The 14,176-nt window shown below is 48.3% G+C and overlaps 2 protein-coding genes across 5 annotated transcripts in view; both read left to right on the top strand.

Annotated features, from left to right (window-relative positions):
• Positions 1 to 1,731, top strand: part of IARS1 (isoleucyl-tRNA synthetase 1) — a 71,672-nt gene extending 69,941 nt beyond the window's left edge. For all 4 annotated transcript variants that reach the window (XM_032308773.1, XM_032308776.1, XM_032308772.1 and 1 more), the window contains one exon: positions 1,239 to 1,731. In XM_032308773.1, the coding sequence (XP_032164664.1) occupies positions 1,239 to 1,321 (83 nt within the window). In that variant the 3' untranslated portion in view covers positions 1,322 to 1,731. The remainder of the gene's footprint in view (positions 1 to 1,238) is intronic.
• Positions 1,732 to 5,938: 4,207 nt separating this feature from the next.
• The window catches only part of ZNF484 (zinc finger protein 484), a 33,406-nt gene continuing 25,168 nt past the window's right edge, over positions 5,939 to 14,176 (top strand). Inside the window, exon 1 of the mRNA XM_032308784.1 lies at positions 5,939 to 5,969. The gene's annotated coding sequence lies outside the window, so the exon portion shown is untranslated. The remainder of the gene's footprint in view (positions 5,970 to 14,176) is intronic.

Here is a 14,176-nt window from a genome sequence, read left to right as displayed (position 1 = left end):
TTAAAGATTTTATTTATTTATTTGACAGAGAACACAAGTAGGCAGAGAGGCAGGCAGAGAGAGAGGAGGAAGCAGGCTCCCTGCTGAGCAGAGAGCCCGATGCGGGACTCGATCCCAGGACCCTGAGATCATGACCTGAGCCGAAGGCAGCGGCTTAACCCACTGAGCCACCCAGGCGCCCTGTTCAGTATATTTTAATCAGTTACATTTGGTTTATACTTTTAGATGCTCAGAGTTCTTGTCATTGTATCAGCTCCCATATTCTGTGACACGAGCCCTCAGTCTTCAGTAACTGTGCTCTGGCCTCATAAGATGTTATAGGCTTATCATGTCCTTATTCCCCCACACCCTACACAGTGATTCCTCCTGCTGTATGGGAGTTAATATTTGGAGACCACGAAGGTTCTCTGTGGGCCTAGGAAACACCTGTTTGGGGCAGGGTGTATGGACATCTGGGTCAGTGCACAGGGCTAGTTAGTTTGGAGGGCTTTCCTCCAGAAGGTCTGCCCAACACTTCACCCAAACTGTAGGGAGTTAGGTGCCTTTGACAAACTCAGAGAAGAGGCCACACAAGACCACTGTCACTTCTGCCAACTGTAAGTTCACCCTCAGTTTTGATAGTTTACCAGCAGGATTTATGAAACTTGCTGGAAACTATTGAACTTGGGTTTTTTATAGGGAAAGGTACAGAGGGCCAAATCTAGGGGTCCAGACATGGGGCTTTTAGGGGCCCTCTCCCAAGGAGTCCTGGGCAGTGTTCCTCCTCCCGGCCCCTCACCGTGACAGTGGTGCACACAGTGTATCACCAAACGGGAAGGCTGCCCGAGCCTGGAGGGGGTCCATAGTCTGCAGTGAGGCTTCATTACATGGGCACAGTTGGTTCATTGCCCACCCAGCTGCACTGTGTTGAGGGATAGCACGTGACTGAAAGCTTCCACCCTAAATCCCGTGGCTGGTCTTTCTGGTGTGGCTGGCTCCATGCAGAGCCCCTCATTAGCAGAAGCTAGGAGGAGTATTCAGGGCCCACCATAAACAAAACACTCCCATCACTCGGGAAGTCCCAAGGGTCTAGAGGGTCCCCCAGGAGCTGGGACAAAGCCCAGACCCATTGGGGTGAGGCCAGATCCTATACAGAAGCAGTCAACACCCCCCCACACAAAAAAAGCAGTCAACAATGTTTTAATATTCATACGGAATAGGTAGAACATTTACTTTTTTTAATCTTCTATCCATTCTAGAAATTACAGAAGAAATCCCCATGAAGACTTTGAACATGAAGACTGTGTATGTTTCTGTATTACCCATGACGGCGGAATTCTAACATCAGATTCCACGTGACGGAGTCCTTCCCGCACCGCACGCCTGTCCCCTACACACACGGAAGGGGTTTCCTTCAGGGGCACATAGGATTTGCTGCTTTGGGTTCACAGTTGGAATGGGGGTGATTCCTCAGGGCACTTGATGCCTCACAGTAATACTTACACGTAACCCGGAGCTCCCGCACAGCCACAGGGAGGGCAGGCTGCACCTCTGCTCACTTCTACACTTGCACAACGTGGAAGTGATTTCAGTGGCAGATTTATATATCATTCTGTGGCCTTTTCAGACTTGTTTGAGATGTCTTGAAGGTATGTGTTAAATATTTCTGCTACCTGGATTTTCCTGGGTAATTTAATGGAATATTTGAAGTTTAAGTAAATTAGAACAATAAATAAATTTTCTCTCAGATAATAAATGTATTAGAAGTCATTTATTCTCCCATAGTCAAATGAAACCTGAAATGTGTAATCTCTAAAGAACACAAAAGCTTCATAGTGACCTCATTATTAAGACATAGCTAACCATCTAATTTCACTTCTTCCCAAAATCCTGTGTCAAAGAGGCAGATGCCAGGACAAAATCAGCTGCAGAAGTTTATTGGGGGAAACAAATGAGGGATAAAGGGAGGGGGCAGGGCCCTGCGGACAGAGAAGAGGAAGAAGGGAGGGTTGATGAGAAAAAGCCCAGCCTGCAGGGCAACCTGGGGACGTCTGGGTCAGGCCGGGCTTACCCATGGAAAGAGGCCAGAAGTGGGCAGACATGACCAACTTCACCCGCCCACCTTGGTCGGTCCGTGGCCAGGCACTGCCAGGGGGCAGCAGCATAGATGCCTCAGAGGATCTGAAGAAGTGCCCTGGCAGGAGGCCGTCCACCAGCTGTGTTCCTGTGTCAGGGTCTCCTAGAGGGGAACAGAATGGTGTGTCTCTGGCTGCTACAATTAATGCATTTCAACTCCACAAAGTTGGAGGGGAGAAAAAAGGACAAGTGTGGGTCAGGATCATTGGAAGGCCTGTGCACTGCTGTTGAGAATGTGAGATGTGGCCACTCTGGAAAACGGGATGGACGTTTCTCAGAAATGGAAAAGTGTTCTGGCAACCTGGATGTGTGCCCCGAAGAACTGAAGCCCGGGTCTTGAAGAGATTCAGCGCCCCAGCTAAACTGCAGGGCTACTCCATATCCAGCATATATGCACAGTGGACCAGCATTCAGTGTCTACGGAGAAGGATGCGCCTTGGGGCCATTGTGCCTGGTGAAGCAAGCACAGAGAGACGAGTGTTCCGAGATCCCATGTCTGTGGGGTCCCTGGAGGAATCCAGCAACTGAAGCTGCCCCAGGGAGGGGAAGGGGGACTTGTTCGATGGGAACGGCTTCGGTTTTGCAAGATGGAGTTCTAGAGGTCTTTCCGCCACTGTGAATATAGTTAACACTACTGCACGGTTCCCATAAAAGTGGTGAAGTTGGTAAATGTTAGGTATCTGTTACCACAATTTTGAGGTATTTTTAATGTCAAAGGGACAGAAGCTGCCCGGAAAGAGCTCCCACTGGCCAAAGCTGGAGCAATTTGAGCAAAAAAATAATTTAGTATTGGATTAAATCCGAAAAAATATTCATGAGTCCATACTGATAGCAGGGACTAAGAGAGAAGTGATAAACAACTTTGTAGCTACTCCCCCTCAGGGTGCTGCACCCTATGTCCCCTTGGTTAGAAGCGGGGGGCTAATATAAGTGATCAAGGCAAATATTTCTCAAATCCGTCCCAGAAAGCGCAAACTGAGGCGCCTAGGCTACTAAGTCGGTTAAGCGTCCAGCTCTTGATTTCGGCTCAGGTCATGATCTCAGGGTCCTGGGACCGAGCCCCGCATTGGGCTCCCTGCTGAGCAAGGAGTCTGCTTGAGATTCTCTGTCTCCCTCTGCCTCCCCCTCCCCTGCTTGCTCCCTTTCCCTCTCTCAAATAAAATCTTTAAAACACACACAACACACAGAGTAAAATAAAATAAAATTGGGCTTGAAATTTTTTTTTTTAAAGATTTTATTTATTTATTTGACAGAGAGAGATCACAAGTAGGCAGAGAGGCAGGCAGAGAGAGAGAGAGGAGGAAGCAGGCTCCCTGCTGAGCAGAGAGCCCGATGCGGGACTCGATCCCAGGACCCTGAGATCATGACCTGAGCCGAAAGCAGCAGCTTAACCCACTGAGCCACCCAGGTGCCCCTGGGCTTGAAAATTAAAGACTTAAAAAGACTTGTTCTTCAAAAGGTTTGTGTATATAAAATGCAATTCACAGACTTATGAGATATTTGCAAAACATCTAGATGCGTATTATCTCGAACATATCAGGAGCTCTTAGAACTCAATAATAAGACAAACAACCCAAGTTTTTTTTAATTCGGCAAAAGATCTGAACAGACATTTCACCAGAGAAGGGGCGCACATGGCCTCAGACATACAAGTGACACTTGGCACCATTAGCTGTCAGGGAAATGGGAAACTAAAGCCACAGTGAGAATCGTCACGTGCCCACTCAACTGCTAGAAGCCAGAAGTCTGAAGCTATGGTGTGAGGGGTAAGGACGTGCTGCTTTGGGGCACGTGAAATGGAACTGTTGGTTTGGAAACAGTCTAGCAGATGTTTTTAAGCTGAACAGAACTTGGGTCCATAGTAGATGGCCCAGACCTTGCCAGACTTGTCTAGACTTGCACTTTTGGGTCAGAACCACTGTCAACCATGGACATAACTGACAACCAGAGGAGAAATCTGGGAAGTGGAAAGAGGAAGGCAAACTGGTTTGGAGCGCATGGCTGGAAAAACACAGGGGTGGGTGTCGCAAACTTCTCCAACCAACAGCAGAAGGTGGGCGGACCTAGCAGAGAGGAGGGCCCAAGCGCGTTTGTTCCTGCCCCAATGGAACAAGAATCCTTCTAGCAAGAGGAGGCCCCGCTAACAGTAAGCAGGAAGGGGAAATGCTCCTTCTTCCACCCGGACCCGGCGTTCTGGAGGGTGCGGGCACAACTAGCACCCCGCCAAGGAGGCCTCTGTCCTCACTGGCCTGAGGTCCTTGGTGGCCAGGGTAACCGGTGCAGCTGGGGGTTCTGGTCATAACAGGCACATGCCCTCTGTCTCCACAGGTAGGAGAGCTCCCAGCACAAGCCCCAGGCCGGGGAAGCCTCGTTCTCCCCCAGGAAACCCCTTCTCCCAGGGACCCAGCACCCCAGCCTGTGGGTGGACCTCGGGAGACACAGGGTAAGTAATGTTTTCCCTTCATAGGGGCGTTTCAAGCCCGTTGAAACGAGGGTCAAACATTCCAAGTGCCTGACAATTGTTACTGCAGTGACGTGAACTGTTAACATGAATTAGAAATGCCGCCCCAGTCTGTCCCTAACCAGTGTGTGACTGGGCCAGCCTTCATGCTTCCTGCGACGGCACGACCCTCTCAGCTGTAACCGTCAGGAACAGTGAACAAAAGGGTTATGACTCACAGGTCCTGGAGAGCACCTGGCATGCCTGAGGCCCCCCGTGGGGTCTCAGAGACAGAAAGTGTAGGCCTGGAGTTCTGCTTTTATTGGGGTCAAGGATGGGGGCCCAGAGTTTCAAGGGCTCACTCTTTATTGATGAACTGAAAACATCGGAGCCGGAATTTAAAAGCTGCGAAAGAGAACACACAAGTGGGCCGAATGGTCACTGACCAAAGTGACGTCCCTCAGGTATGCTCTAGTAGTTCTCTGCGAATGAGGTTCTTCTAAGTCTGGCCTCCTCCACCGATTCAAGTCGACGGAGATCTCTACATGCAGAGAAGCCTGCGGGACAGGCGGCCGGGCCTGGTCTTTCTCTAGCCGAGGGGCTGGCAAGGTGGGGTTCACGAGGGCTGTGTCTGAAGTAGGTGTGCCCGCAGCCAGAGACTAACGCAGGCGCTGGCATCACGGCAAAAGAAAAACAACAGTCAGGGCCTGTAAACCGTCAAGGCCTGTTGCTCTTTTGGGAGCCTTGTTCTCTGGCTCTGCTTGGATTGTGAGGAGCGAGGGAGCTGACCAGGAGGGGTCCGTGCTTGGCCCGACCGAGGCCCCAAGGGAGCCCTTGGCGAGTGGAAGGGGCCCCGGTGCCCAGGTGCCCTCCTGCTCCCGCTGGGTCTTCCGACCCATCGTGGTCCCAGTTCCTGGCATGTGGCAGCTGGGAGCACCACGGGTGGGTGCTCCACAGGACAAGAATCAGAATTCTCTGGAGTCGCATCTGAATCCCTAAGGAGGTTAACGAGTGGCCTCAAATGGATACAGTGTCTCTTCAAGTTGAATAAAGTGCATTTACACAACCAAGCCGAGACTGCTATCATAATGGTTCCTACTTGACAGGAGACTTCCGTTGCCCTGTTGTAGCAAGAACCCAAGATAAATCACTTTTTCTTTGAAAATTTGAGCCTCTTGTGGTGCTACCTTATAACCACAGTGAGACAAATGATTCAAAACTGTAATGATATTTTCTAGACACTTTTTTTAAAGATTTTATTTGTTTGTTTATTTGACAGAGATCACAAGTAGGCAGAGAGGCAGGTGGGGGGGGAGGTGGGTGCTGAGCAGAGAGCCCAACGCAGGGCTCGATACCAGGACCCTGAGATCATGACCTGAGCTAAGGCAGACACTTAACTGCCTGAGCCACCCAGGTGCTCCAATTTTTAATAGTTTTTTTTTTTATTAATAATTTTTTAGAGCAGTTCTAGGATTATGGAAAAACCGAGGAGAAGGTGCAGAGATTTCCCATAAACCCCATCCCCCCAACTCACAGCTACCCCAGCTTTCGCATCTCCCACCAGATGGTACATTTGTTACAGCTGATGAACCTACATGGACACGTCATCATCAACCAGAGTCCGCAGGTTCGGGCCGAGGGGTGGGCGTTCTGTGGGTCTGGACAAATGTACAAGGACAGGTCAGCATCATTACGGTATCACACAAGGTATCTTCTTGGCCCTAAAAATCTTCTGTTCATCCCTTCCTTCCTCCAAACCACTGGCAGACTCTGATCTTTTCCCGGGCTCCATAGTTTTGTCTTTCCTAGAACGTCGTACAGTTGGAATCATGCAGCCTTTTCAGACTGGCTTCTTTCACTTGGTGATGTGCAGTTAAGTTTCCTCCGTGTCTTCTCAGGGCTTGACAGCTTGTCTATTTTTAATCACTGAATAATATTCCGTTGTATGGATATATCCCAGTTTCTGTATCTATCACCCACTGAAGGATGTCTTGGTTGCTTCCAAGTTTTGGCAGTGGTGAATAAAACTTCTATAGACAACCATGTGCAGGGTTTTCTTGTGAGCATAACTTTTCACATCCTTTGGGTAAATATCAGAGAGTGTGAGCGCTGGATCATATGGTAACAATAGGTTTTGTTTTGTAAGAAACTGCCAAAGCATTTTCTAAAGTGGCCGCCGCAGTCTGCATTCCCACCAGCCATGAATAAGAATGGCTGTTGCTGGGGCGCCTGGGTGGCTCAGTGGGTTAAGCCGCTGCCTGCGGCTCAGGTCATGATCTCAGGGTCCTGGGATCGAGTCCCGCATTGGGCTCTCTGCTCAGCAGGGAGCCTGCTTCCTCCTCTCTCTCTCTCTCTGCCTGCCTCTCTGCCTACTTGTGATCTCTCTCTGTCAAATAAATAAATAAAATCTTTAAAAAAAAAAAAAAAGAATGGCTTTTGCTCCACATTCTTGCTAGCATGTGGTGTTGTCAGGGTTACAGATTTTGGCCATTTTATTTGTGTGTAGTGGCATCTTATTGGTGTTTTAAGTTTGTGGGGTTTTTAAAAAGATTTATTTATTTTAGAGAGAGAGTGCGTATGTGTGCCGGTGCAAGTGGGGTGAGGGGCAGAAGGAAAGTAAGAAGGAGAGAAGCAGATCCCCGCTGAGTGCAGAGCCCAATGTGGGGCTCGATCTCATAAGCCTGAGATCATGACCTGAGCTGAAATCGAGAGTTGGACATAGGGGCACAGGTGCCCAGTATTTTTTTGTTCCCATTTTTTTTTTTAGTGTTTGCACCTAAAACCAAGTATGCAAAGCCCAGAGTGTCTATCCTGTGAGGACCCATTTGTAGCTCCCGAGGAAACTAGTCCATTAGTCTGTCAGCCGTGAGTGAGGCCGTCCCCCTGGGCATCAGCCTGACAGTCATCTGCAATCGCTCTCTCCTGCTGGCAGTTTGTGTCTCAGAGGGTGCAAGAGTTTAATGATTTCTCTGAAGTTCTCCAGCACAATAGAGAACACCTAAGGAGTGACCAGGTGGGGTCAGCACATCAAGACCACTGACTCAGCAAGACCCCTGGCTCCAGGGCACAGGTGACTTATGGAGGACACCTAAACACACTCGTCTTTGCTGCTGGATGCAAGAGGACACATGCACCAGACCACAAACCTCAATAAAAACCCCAGATGCCAAGCAAAGATGAGACTCACTCTTCTTTCCTTTCCACGTCTCCCGGACTGGCTGTATCTGCTCTTTCTGGGTCTTCCATAAACTCTGCTCTCACCTCCTCTCAACTCCCATTTGATTTCTATCCTGCATAAAGCCTAGCACCCTCTTGGCGGGTTCTGTGGGACCCCCTCTGGTCCTTAGGCCCAGCCAGCCTTTGTCAGCCTGACCTTTGCTGCCTCACCAACCCCCACAAAGCTGGGCACCTTGTTACACCTCATAAGTGCTCCATGTTCAAACGAGAATCACTATATCCCAGTTGACTTTAGCGTCAGCCTTCCTCCAAGGCAGAAACACAAGAAAACCCTCTCTCTACAGTCTCAGCTCCTTTAGCAAGGAATAGTCCCCATTTGTCTCCAGGAGTCCTTCTCTGCTCTTTTAGTGGGTGGATGTTCTCATCCTGAAACAGTGGGAACATTTGCTAGGGTTTTGCTTCTGGACATGTCTGTATCTTTGGTGGGAGAATCAGAGGAACCGGAAGGCAGCTTTGTTCAGGGACCTGATGCTCTATGTGGACATTTGAATTGTTGCTTCCTACTGCTCGGTGAGGCATTAATCAACTACGATTTAATCTTCCTTTGTGGCTGCAAAGGTCATCTCTTCATACTGACTGTAGCCCAAACAGCAAGTTTCTTTGAAGGTTTGTCTCCATTCTGTTCCTGTCCTCCTTCCTTTCATTTGACCTAACAGAGCTATGGATTTCTATATGACTCGATCCATTATTCTAGTGATTTTTCCTTTTTTAAAAATTAAAACAATTTTTAAAAAGATTTTATTTGAGGGAGAGAGAGAGAGAGCGCGCGCATGCACATGGGCAGAGCGAGGGGGAGGGGAAGAGTGAGAGGTAGACTTAGACTCCCACTGAGCAGGGAGCCCAACACAGGATTATATTCCAGAACCCTCAGATCATGACCTTAGCCAAAGTCAGATGCTTAACTGACTGAGCCTCCCAGGTGCCACAAGATTTTTTTTTTCTGTAACCCTTTCTACTTTGTAAATTTTATTGGTGTGCCTGTGTATTTGTGCATTTTACCATGCATATATCATTCAAAAAGGTAAATTAATTTAAAATGTTTGGCCAACCTAATGGGCTGCTCTAATGGTAGCCCTAACTGCATTTTTTCCCAACAATATCCTATTATTCTTTCACACTGACTATTTTACACATAAGCCATAATAAAATCCGCAGGACACTCTCCCCAAAGCCACCGCTGCCATCTAGAGTGTTTTTTAAAAGTGAAACAGAACTATTCACTCCCTGGCTTTAAAACCCTCCAGTGGCTTCCCACAGTCACACTCAACCCTGTCACCAGCTTGCTCACCGCACTCATTACGAAAAATCACCTTGCTCATCTGTTTGTATTTATACATACTGTGGGTCATCCTTACCACAACACGGTATCTTTACCTGGGTCACTGGATGTCAGTGCACACAGGTGTACAATAATTCCAAAATAAAGAAGTCTGAGTAAAGGAATGCAAGGAAGGCGTATTTCTGTTTTGTGACCTAACTGAAGCTACCACATAGCCTCTGACTCAGACACAGCTCATAGCTCATTCCGCCATCCACAGGGGAATCAATGTGATCAAATCATCAGAAATTAATTAACATAAAAGTTGACACCTCAAATTCAGTAAAAAGTGATTGACGTTACAATCGCCCCGTGTGAAGAAAATAAAATTACTAGTTGAAAATAACTTAACAGGGATGCCTGGGTGGCTCAGTTGGTTAAGCGGTTGCCTTCGGCTCAGGTCATGATCCCAGCGTCCTTGGATCGAGTCCCGCATCGGGCTCCTTGCTCAGCAGGGAGCCTGCTTCTCCCTCTGCCTCTGCCTGCCTCTCTGCCTGTGCTCGCTTTCTCCCTCTCTCTCTGATAAATAAATAAATAAATCTTAAAAAAAAAGGAAAGAAAGAAAGAAAAAATAACTTAACAGCTAACATCTATTGAGCAATTAGTCTGTGCCGTACTCGCGTGTTAACTCACTGAATTCTCTCAGCGGAGACGCGGAGAGCTCTTAGGAAACTTGCCCAGGGTCACCAGGGTACTCAATGGTGGAGCCAAGAGCTAAAAATTCAGGAGGCATCTTAAATGTGGTGATGGTTACCCAAAATGTTTAAATTCTACACCAAAAAGACATTATTTTATTGGGTGTAAATTAAAAGTAACTTTCTAAAAATTCATAGGGCAATGATTATGAGACTACAGACTATTTAAAAGGAAACATAACTCAGCACCAAGCACAGGAGTGTCCTATGCTACCGGTTGTTAAGATTTCCACCTGTGGTCAGGGCACCACGAGGTCTCTGAGCCCCGAGAGTGACCGCCCCCCATCAGTCCGCCACTGACCTCACCAGATCCTCATCACTAAACTTCAGACCCCAGTTACTCAGCCCCGGACCAACGTTATGACCCCGCCAAGCCCGCGTCCCTGGCCCGACGGCCACGCCGCCAGCGAGCTCACAGCCCCGCGTCAAGGTCCCCATCGCATCACCAGCCGGGGCACCGCCCCACGCACCGGCCATCGCTGACCCACCACTAAACACTGGCCGCGGGGTTCTGGGCTCGCGGAAACAGCGGCCACGCGTTCTAGAGCGTTCTTCCGTTCTGGAGCGTCCGCCGTTCTAGAGCGACTTCCGCCCGCGGAACCGCCCCCGCCGCCCGAACTACGGAGGCCGCGAGGCGGCGCCGCGCATGCCCGCCCGCCGGGATCCCCGGTCCGCCGTCGCCGGCTGCCGCGCGCTTCGCGGGCACCCAGGGGCCTCGCGGGCCGACTGGGTCGGCCGGCGGGCAGGAGGCCGACTGCTGTGGAGATTGTGCAGATGAGGGGGAAATCCTGGCCTGGAAGAGTCGAGGCCGCTGCGGGGCAGGGACTCGTGGCAAGCCCAGCGGGAAGCCCGGGTCGCAGGGCTGGAGTTCGGCGCCTTCTGTGCGTGGGTCGTTCCCCACCCGAGCGCAGCCGGTGGTCGCAGCGGCTCCCGAGCGCGGCATTTAACCCATCTGGTCGGGTCCCCAGTGCTGGGTTCATCTCCATGGCATGCCAGGACCGTCGAGAGGGTCACAAAGACTCCACCAAACCAGAGACAGGCTCTTCTGAGCCTTCATCTTCAGGGCGCGGCGCTGGGCTCGTCTTGGACTGCTTAGTCCAGTTTTAGCGAGAATCCCGAGTCAGTTAAGGAAAAATCCTTGGTGCCTGATGACCTTTGCTGTCCGACCAAATTCCTCATCCTCACCCGCCATTTCTTATCCTCCTGGCCTGCTTTCAGCAAGAATCCTGGTGAGCCTGTCGGAGAATTCCCCCTAGCCTTGTTCACTCAGTAATTTTTCATCCGCTGGCCCTCACTCTGCTCGTTGTCAGTCAACAACCCCTCTTACCCTTGTATTCAGAGTTGACTCCAGTATCTCTCCCCTCCAGCAAAACCTCCTTGCGATAGTCTCGACACGTATCATTATAGTCCTGAATGAAGCATGCCTTACTGTTTTAATTACTGTCAGAATGATTTTTATAAAAAGTCTTTTTTTAGGGGCGTCTGGGTGACTCAGTGGGTTGAGCCTCTGCTTTCTGGCTGGGTCATGGCCTCAGGCTCCTGGGATTGGGAGGACTCTGGCTCTCTGCTCCGCAGGGAGCCTGCTTCCCTCTCTCTCTCTGCCTACTTGTGATCTCTGTCAAATAAATAAATAAATAAAATCTTTTTTTTTTTTAAGATTTTATTTATTTATTTGACAGAAATCACAAGTAGACGGAGAGGCAGGCTGAGAGAGAGAGAGGGAAGCAGGCTCCCCGCTGAGCAGAGAGCCCGATGCGGGACTCGATCCCTGGAACCTGAGATCATGACCTGAGCCGAAGGCAGCGGCTTAACCCACTGAGCCACCCAGGCGCCCCAATAAATAAAATCTTTAAAAAAAATTTTTTTAAACCATAAGGAAATGAAAACAGTAGCTGAGATATGTATGTACCAGAAATATAGCTTTATTTGAAAAATACAGCTTCCAGAAAATTGAGGTAAAAAGATAAACTGGAGAGGGGAGGGGGGTTGGGAGAAGGGGGGTAGGGTTATGGAAATTGGGAAGGGTATATGCTATGGTGAGTGCTGTGAAGTGTGTAAACCTGGCGATTCACAGACCTGTACCCCTGGGGATAAAAATATATTATATGTTTATAAAAAATAAAAAATTTTAAAAAAAAGATAAACTGGATAAGTAGGGTCTTAAGGCAAAGAAAGAGCTTGGTCTCTGGTGGGAAGTCAGGCTTTGTCCCACCTCTGAACTTTCAAAGAGCAGGTGATGGCTTCTGACCTCCTAGGAACTCCACTGTTTGGCCTCTTTTGTCCTATGTCCTTCTCCTTGACTCCCCCAGATCTTAGAGCAGCCACTTCTTTGATGGCCATTGAGCCTGTGCGAATGGCAAGTGTTTATTCAGTCTGAGGTTACTAGGTATAAAATTCGTAGGCTTTATTCTCTTAATCATCTCATATTTGATCTGTATTTCAAGTTCATGCATACAAAGGTATGACCTCCTTATCGTGTATGACTGAGGTGGGGCTTGATCTAGTGCCTAGGGACCTCTTCAACCAGGGACTCTCCAAAAACTTCAGTTAAAGACCACCAGGAACACACCTGTGGCTAAACAATTAAGTTGCAGTAAGGAAGAACAACATCATGGGGAACCATGAAACGTCTTTTTTTTTTGTCTCTGCTTAGCATTATGAAGAATACTTGTCTTTGTTGCAATCTATTGTGGTCTGAGAGTATTATCACTCTCTTTTTAAAAGATCTATTTATTAGAGAGAGTGTAAATGGAGGGAGGGGCAGGAGAAGAGGGAGAGAGAATCTCAAGCCGACTCCCCAATAAGTGCAGAGCCCAACATGGGTCTCAGTCTCACAACTCATGTCAGTCTCACATGATCTCATGTGAGATCATGACCCGAGTGAGCCAAAACCGAGTCTGATGCTCCGTCAGTTGAGCCACCCAGGCACCCAATTTAAAAAAAAAAAAAAAAAAAATTTTTAAGACTATTTATTTATTTATTTATTTGAGAGGGAGACAGTGAGAGAGAGCATGAGCGAGGAGAAGGTCAGAGAGAGAAGCAGACTCCCCGTGGAGCTGGGAGCCCGATGCGGGACTCGATCCCGGTCCCAGGATCATGACCTGAGCCGAAGGCAGTCGTCCAACCAACTGAGCCACCCAGGCGTCCCTAAAAAAAAATTTTTTTTTTAAGATTTTATTTATTTATTTGACAGAGAGAGATTACAAGTAGGCAGAGAGGCAGGCAGAGAGAGAGAGAGGGAAGCAGGCTCCCTGCTGAGCAGAGAGACCGATGCGGGACTCGATCCCAGGACCCTGAGATCATGACCTGAGCCGAAGGCAGCGGCTTAACCCACTGAGCCACCCAGGCGCCCTAAAAAAAATTTTTTTTAAAGATTATTTATTTACTTATTAGAGAGAGAGAAGACAAAGACTGTGAAAGAGAGCAGGAGCAGGTAGGAGAGGGAGAACAGGCTTCTCCCTGAGCAGAGAGCCAGATGCAGGGCTTGATCCAAGAACCTGGGATCATGACCTGAGCCGAAGGCAGACGTTTAACTGACTGAGCCACCCAGGTACCCCCCACCTTTTTTTTTTAAGATTTAGGTCTCAGAATAATCTTGTCTGATGTTAGTATTTTGTGAGATTGTTATGTCTTATAGGAGAACAAAATGGCTTAGCTGTGACTGTCAGACCAATTTGTAATAACGTTGAAGCCTAACTGTGAAGCAACTGTTGGCAGAGTTGAAGGGAGAAATACAGTCCTACAATAATAGTTGAAGACTTCAACACTCCACTTACAATAAGCCTTAAGACTGGGGGCGGGGGGAAGCTGGCAAGTCCAGCTTGACAAAGAAGTGGTTTATTAAGGGGACTGTGGACAAAAACATGTCTTGGGCAGCTGCAAGATGAGTAGATCTCTGCAACTCCACAAATAGATCCACATCAATGTAGTCAGCTGATTTTTCACAAAGGAGCAATGGGTCAAAGACAGTCTTTTCAACAAATGGTGCTGGAACAACTAGCCATCCACACACCAGGAAAAAAAAAAAAGAACTTAGACAAAGACCTTACTCCTTTCACAAAAGTAAGCCAAAATAAAAAACTAAATATAAAATGCAAACCATAAAACTCTCAAAAGATAACATAGGATAAAGCCTGGATGACCTTGGGTATGACAATGACTTTAACAATACCAAAAGCTTATCCATTAAAGAAATAATTGGTAAGCTGGATTTTTATTAAAATTAAAACTTACGCTTTGCAAAAGACAGTGTTAAGAGAATGAAAAGACAAGCCACACACTGGGAGAAAGTATATGCAAGACACATCTGATAAAGGATTATTATACAAAAGACAACTCTTGGGATTCCTGGGGGGCTCAGTGGGTTAAAGC

The sequence above is a fragment of the Mustela erminea genome, chromosome 12, assembly GCF_009829155.1.
Source record: "Mustela erminea isolate mMusErm1 chromosome 12, mMusErm1.Pri, whole genome shotgun sequence".
In the NCBI taxonomy this organism is placed as follows: Eukaryota; Metazoa; Chordata; class Mammalia; order Carnivora; family Mustelidae; genus Mustela; species Mustela erminea.
Note: the sequence above shows the minus strand (reverse complement) of the source record. Positions and strands in the feature narration are given on the sequence as shown.